Below are 6,063 nucleotides of genomic sequence, written 5' to 3' on the forward strand. Positions count from 1 at the left end.
ATTCGCATTCGCCTCAGAGTCAGTCCGCTTAGATTTCATAAGAAACCGGCGTCAGACCGGTCTCCTCTCCGTCTTTCGGTGCGCTTTTCGATCTGCAGACCGCTGCGGAGCAGCTCGAGCAGACTCAAACACAAACGAGGACACGAGGTGTGTGTTTATCGATAGATAGTTATATATATGTGCAGTTCTTTATCATAAATACATTTTACAAAAGGTCAGGAGGGAGCAGTCGGTTTTCCCATCTACTGTAAAGTTTTCGCTGCTTTCACCGCTCATCACACCACAGCTGTTTCCTTCACTTTAATTACACTTTTTTTTTTAAATACACTTAATTTAATTATACATACTTTATATATACACTACTGTGCAGTAGTTTTTTGGTAGTGTGTTGTCAGACTGCTTGTGCATTCAACAATCTCACTAGATTATTATTAAAATTAATGGCAAAATTAATGTTTGGAAATGTAAACTGATATTTCCTACTGACATACTACAGCAAAAGATATAAATAACTTGTTTAAAACTCTTTTTTGGGGTGAAAATACTAATGTGCCTAAGACTGTACTTTACAAATGACATTGTTGCTACTCTATAAATAATGAGCATACAGTCATTCACAGAACTGATTAAAGACAGTGACAGACAGCACTTATTTTAACTGAATATCAGAGATATTGACAGAGATACTGAAACATTGTGTTTGGTGTTGTATTAAACAATGTCCCGGATCGTGAAATACATTTATTAGCCTTAGATAAAGGGAAGTTTAGGAAATTAGAGCATCCAAAGAGTGTGTGAATGCTATGGATTTATTTTAAATATTTGTAATGTTCTTTAAAGTTATCCGTTTTAGACTTTTTTTATTGTATTTATTTATTTTTATAGAAGTATTGATTCAGGCACTGTTTAGTCACCGGTACCATTTTAACAGTATGGAAATGGCACCGGTAGTGAATAAAACCCAATCGATTCCCAACCCTAGCTAACTGCAAATTGTACATGGACTTACTAACTAAATAGCGTAGTACTGTACAATCTGTTCCTCTTTTCTTTTAATGACACTTGTAGTCAAGATGCCTTGACGTGAATACTTAAATATAAAAATATGAAAAAAAAAAAAATCTTTTTAACTAACTTAATTTATTTATCTATTTTACATCCAGGATTTAAGTGGGGTGAAAAGCCCTCAATGTTTCACGTCTCATTGTGGTCTCATTAAATTAAATAAATAAATTAAAAAAAAAAAAAGCATTAAATGACAAGCAATTCAAGAATAAGTAAATGTCCGTCTTAGAACGATGTTTGCTTGGAGTCCGCTTTTATCTGGTCCTCATCATCCATGACTTTTCCTCTGTTGGAGAGTGAAGGCAAAGTAATACGTCAGACTTTTAATTGATAATGTGCTAGGGGAAAAAAAAAATACTTATTTCAACTGTCGTACCTTGTATTCGCTTTCCATCTTTTATACATGTTGAAGGATGTAACAACGACACACACAAGAAATAAAAATCCAGCCACAGCAGCAAGACCAACGAACACGTTATGAAGAATTGACTTGGGGGCCTCTACAAGAGGATGAAAAAAAACATTGATTATCTGTAACTTATGCAATTTGTGATAAGATGATGATAGTGTTGGTTCATGTGTTATTGGTTCATGGGTGAAGGACAGGGTAAAAGAGTTATACTTGTAATAACTTATCAAAATACAACATCTAATGACTATCATGATAAGTTGTCTTAAACTGTCAAGGTAGTTAAGGGCAAAGCAGAGATTGTGTCTGACATAATATAGCAGTTTTACCCCTAAAAATAATCAAAGTAATTCTTATCTCGGATCTAATTTGAATTATTTGGTCAGATATGTAAGATCTGTACTTTTATTAACATACAGTACCTCCAGATTCGCCTCCAGAATCGCATGACTCTCCGTTGGATATCAGCATGTGTTTGGTGTCACCCAGTGACCCGTCATTGATTTCTGGCTTTATCCCCAGTAAGTGGCACATTAGCGGGTAAACGCTAACAGTCTCAAATGGTCCAACCAACAAGTTTCTGTGAAAATCGGGTCCTACTGCCCTGAAGAAAGGCTTCATGTCCATGAACTCATTGTCATAGCCATGTTCCCCTTTATTGGTCTGGAATGTGTAGAACTGGAAGAATTTGAAATTATCACATATAACCCAATGTTTTCCATGTATATTTATCGTGTCTATTATAGGTGTTTATGGAATTCTTACCCCATTGATGACATATCCTGGGTCTGCGTAGAGAACGATGGGTAGGATGCGTGGATGTTTGGAGTAATGTAGTCGAGCAGGCATGTCCTCTTTCTTGTAAACGTGAAGGTTTGGATGACCTCCTTTCAAGGCTTGATAAACCTTTTCAAGCATCCCTTCTTTGGGCAGCAGCAGCCCAAAAGGTCCATAGTCCACCATGTGGAATTTCAGATCTTTCAAGGAGAATCCTGGGATGTCGGTGAGTATTATCTCTTTTACTTGATCTCCTTTAAAGACAGTGCTCATTCCATGGTCAGCTGTGATGATTATATTCAGATGGTCACTGAGTCCGTGTTTCTCAGCAGTTTCCCTTATGTAGCCCACAGTTCGGTCAACTTTCTCTACTGCCCTGCGGCGCTCAGGTGAATCAGGCCCGTACTTGTGGCCAGTTTCATCAGGGTCGCCGAAATACAAAGTGACAAAATCTAAGTCTTGATCTTTAAACCATTCCTTCAAGACCTTGTCCACTTTCTCCCTCCATGCCGTCTCATTGGTGTGGTTATAATACCTCGGTTCCACCTCCTTCACTTGGATATTTTCTTTCTGGTAAGTGGCAGCAGTGCCAGGGAAATGTAAGGATCCAGTTTTCTTACCCTGAGAAAGGACACATTTACTAGTCACTTCATATTTTATTTAAAGCAAATGTATGTATATTAGGATGTGATATAGTATTTGTATTCTTATTTGAGATGTACTAAAGCTTTTGTGTCAGGCTTTTTGAGACGTACCTGTCTTTGAGCAGTGATCCAAATGGGTAGACTGCCATTATCCCAGTATTCATCCACAAACTGTGTCATGTAGTATTGTTTCTTCTCTTGTGTGGTTGTGTTGAACCAGTTGTTGTGAATCACCCCATGGTTCTCAATGTACCTTCCTAGGAAAAGAGATATTTTTAGTGACACTAATTTATGAGTTCTGAATTATGCTGAGACTTCCCAGAAGATTTTATTGGGTTTGAAAATTTGGCAGTTACATATACCCAAAGCATCTTTCATTGCATGCATTGTATATTGCATATGTTTTATCAGTTCGTGCATTCTTAAGGAATCAGACCCATGACATTAGCGTTTCTAGCATTACGCTTGTCTGTTTGAGCTAAATTAACAATCAAAGTACTGTATATTGAGTTCCTAAAGCTGCCTTTAACTAAACATCCATTGTCTTTACTCTCTCTGTCTTAATATAAACACAGTGTGCCTAAAATATTTAGACATATAAGATGCACTTACACCAAAAAACCTGTGTAAATTTCATTGCATTATATAAAAGCAAGTTGCATTTGCAAACAATCAATGCTTTGCTCATGCCAAATTTACTCTGCAAAGGTGGCAAAGCAGAACTTCTGAAGTGGTAATTAAATGTCTTTACACATTGTTTAATGCTGCTCAGATGTGGCATCAATGCATTTACTAAGCAATTTCAACTGTGTATACTGTTATTAATTTGGACTAAGGTGGGTCAGAGCAGACATCATTTAATCTGCATTTATTTTTAAATTATTTCTTTACAGTAAATTTTGCGCAAGAAAAGAGCAACCTAAACTTGGCTGCGTAAAGACACATTTTGAAAAAATAAGTAATTTATTTAAAAAAAAATAATAATAAGAATAATAAAACAAATAATGAGACTTCATATGTTTTGGCTTCTATATATGTATACCAAATGTTAGCATGTTTGCATATGCAATTATATATTCAGTGGTCTGATTAAGAACTAATTCACCGTAGATATTAGAATATAGCATGCATCTAAAACTTGCATTTTGTAAAATTATCTATTTACTTTAAATTAGAAATGTATTGCTGTCGTTTTTTTCTCCTTACCAGATAACAGGGTGAAGTGTGTAGGACTGGTGATGGTCAGGAAAGGTGGAGTGACATATGCTGCCTTGACTCCTTCCTCAGCCATTTTGTCCAGGTTTGGGGTGTCCACATCTCGGTCGTAGTCCCACCTGAACCCATCAAAGCTGATCAGTAGAAGTTTGTTTTTGCCTGTAGTGCAGTGATCTCTGACTGGAACAGACAGAGACTCAGGGAATATTAGCAGCAAAATGCTCAGTGCCAATAACATGACGGGTATTTCACCACCACAGCTGATGTAACAAACGTGCTTCTCTCTGGATGGTCCGAGGGTTGCTTCTGATCTAACAGCCTCAGCTTTTGACTGATCCTTTTGTCTTTGTGTTTTTTTTCCATCCCTTTCTGCACACTAAAGTTCACACTATTGATGTTTATGAGACGAATTACATGCTTATGCTATCTTTTGATATCTTATCAAGTGGCTTATCAGGCATTATGGGACAAAAGCAATTATACAGCTCTTTTCTGAGCAGCGTTTCTAAGATTTACTGCTCACTGCTTATAAAATGAAACATGGTGTTTTATATCAAGGCTGTATTGTGTGAAGGTAAAGATAAGTGTCTAACCAGTCATTAGACACATTGCCTAAGTGAGTTATTTATCTATGCTTATGCAATTGGGATGAAAAAAAGTGGACTTTAATAATCAGACAGTGCTTCAAAAGGTCGGCTATATTAAAGAATGGAAGCTGTATAAGGGCTGTTGTTGACTAATTTTTGCTCTTAACCAATTTGGGAATCATCCCTGCTGAAATGACCAGCACATCTTGCTGTGTTTTGTTCCCACCAGCCTTCTTATCTGGCACAATTTCCTTGGATAGCCAGCTGGAACAACGCTAAACAGCTTGGACATTCCTGCTGGTCTTTTCAGCATGGAGTCCTAAGTTATGCACGGTCATTGTTGACAAAGGGTATTTCCATTGTTTGTAACCACACAATATTTATGCATATTATTCTTATTATTTGTTTTCTGAAATGATGCACATTTGAAATTGTAATTTTGTAGCCCAAAGGAATGTCTGTGTTATGAGTATGGTAATGCACTCGAGTTTGTAGTTTCACGTTTCTAATCTAATTTAGTGTAATCCTCAAAATTGTGGTTCAGACCTGCACAACAGTTAGGAGTAATTTTGTACTGGGCTTCTTTATAAAACTGTGGTGTGAATTTTTAGGTCATTGTGAAACGTTTCAATTGTAGTTGTAGTCAAGATCTTAACTGCGCGGCTCTATGGTGTTTTTTCTTCTGTTTGAGGCCTTTCTTTTTTTCCATAATTTGCTGATTCTTGATCCGTGAGTATATTTCACTGGCTTCCATTATGTTCAGACCATGTGAAATTTATATGTTATTTTATTATGCAAGTTACGTAGCTTTTATGTTGATTTCAACCGAAAATTAAGGCAGAAAAGTCACCTCTAGCCTGTGTCTCTCTCTCTCCCTCTGTCTCAAACAAAGATAATAAAGTAATACTCTTTGAAATCATAAATATTTTATTCACTCAGTATTTAATTCCTATCTCCTGTCATATTATGTAAGATAAGCATCTATACAAATTCTGGACAGATGTTTTAATTTTAAACTTCATTTTTATTAACATAATCTTAAATGCCTTAGATTTGCAGTCCAGTTTCAGTGGTATTATGCAGAGTCAACATGTGTCCACATCCCGGTCGTTGTCCCACCTGAACCCATCAAAGATGGTCAGCAGTAGTTTGTTTTTGCCTGTGGTGCAGTGATCTCTGGCTGGAAACGAGAGGGACTCTGGGAATATTAGCAACAAAATGCTCAGTGACAAATAACATGCCAGGACTACTGTTTTTACACAGAACAATTCTGATCATTATATATTTCTCTGCTGTCAGCTCTTTCTGTTCTTCTATTCTTTTCCAGGTGCTTTGGCATCGGTTTTTGCCGACTTAAGACTTAACA

At 36.7% G+C, this 6,063-nt stretch overlaps 1 protein-coding gene across 1 annotated transcript; it reads right to left on the reverse strand.

Moving 5' to 3' along the window:
* Nucleotides 1-1,135: 1,135 nt before the first annotated feature.
* Nucleotides 1,136-4,471, reverse strand: LOC113056530 (ectonucleotide pyrophosphatase/phosphodiesterase family member 7-like). Its single transcript, XM_026223306.1, has 6 exons — nucleotides 4,102-4,471; nucleotides 3,007-3,152; nucleotides 2,240-2,872; nucleotides 1,897-2,152; nucleotides 1,442-1,565; nucleotides 1,136-1,351 (listed from the first exon to the last, which is right to left on the reverse strand). Exons 1-6 carry the CDS (start codon nucleotides 4,346-4,348, stop codon nucleotides 1,291-1,293), a joined length of 1,467 nt encoding a protein of 488 aa, XP_026079091.1. The 5' UTR covers nucleotides 4,349-4,471; the 3' UTR covers nucleotides 1,136-1,290.
* Nucleotides 4,472-6,063: the final 1,592 nt, after the last annotated feature.

The sequence above is a fragment of the Carassius auratus genome, chromosome 37 (assembly GCF_003368295.1).
Source record: "Carassius auratus strain Wakin chromosome 37, ASM336829v1, whole genome shotgun sequence".
Lineage (NCBI taxonomy): Eukaryota > Metazoa > Chordata > Actinopteri > Cypriniformes > Cyprinidae > Carassius > Carassius auratus.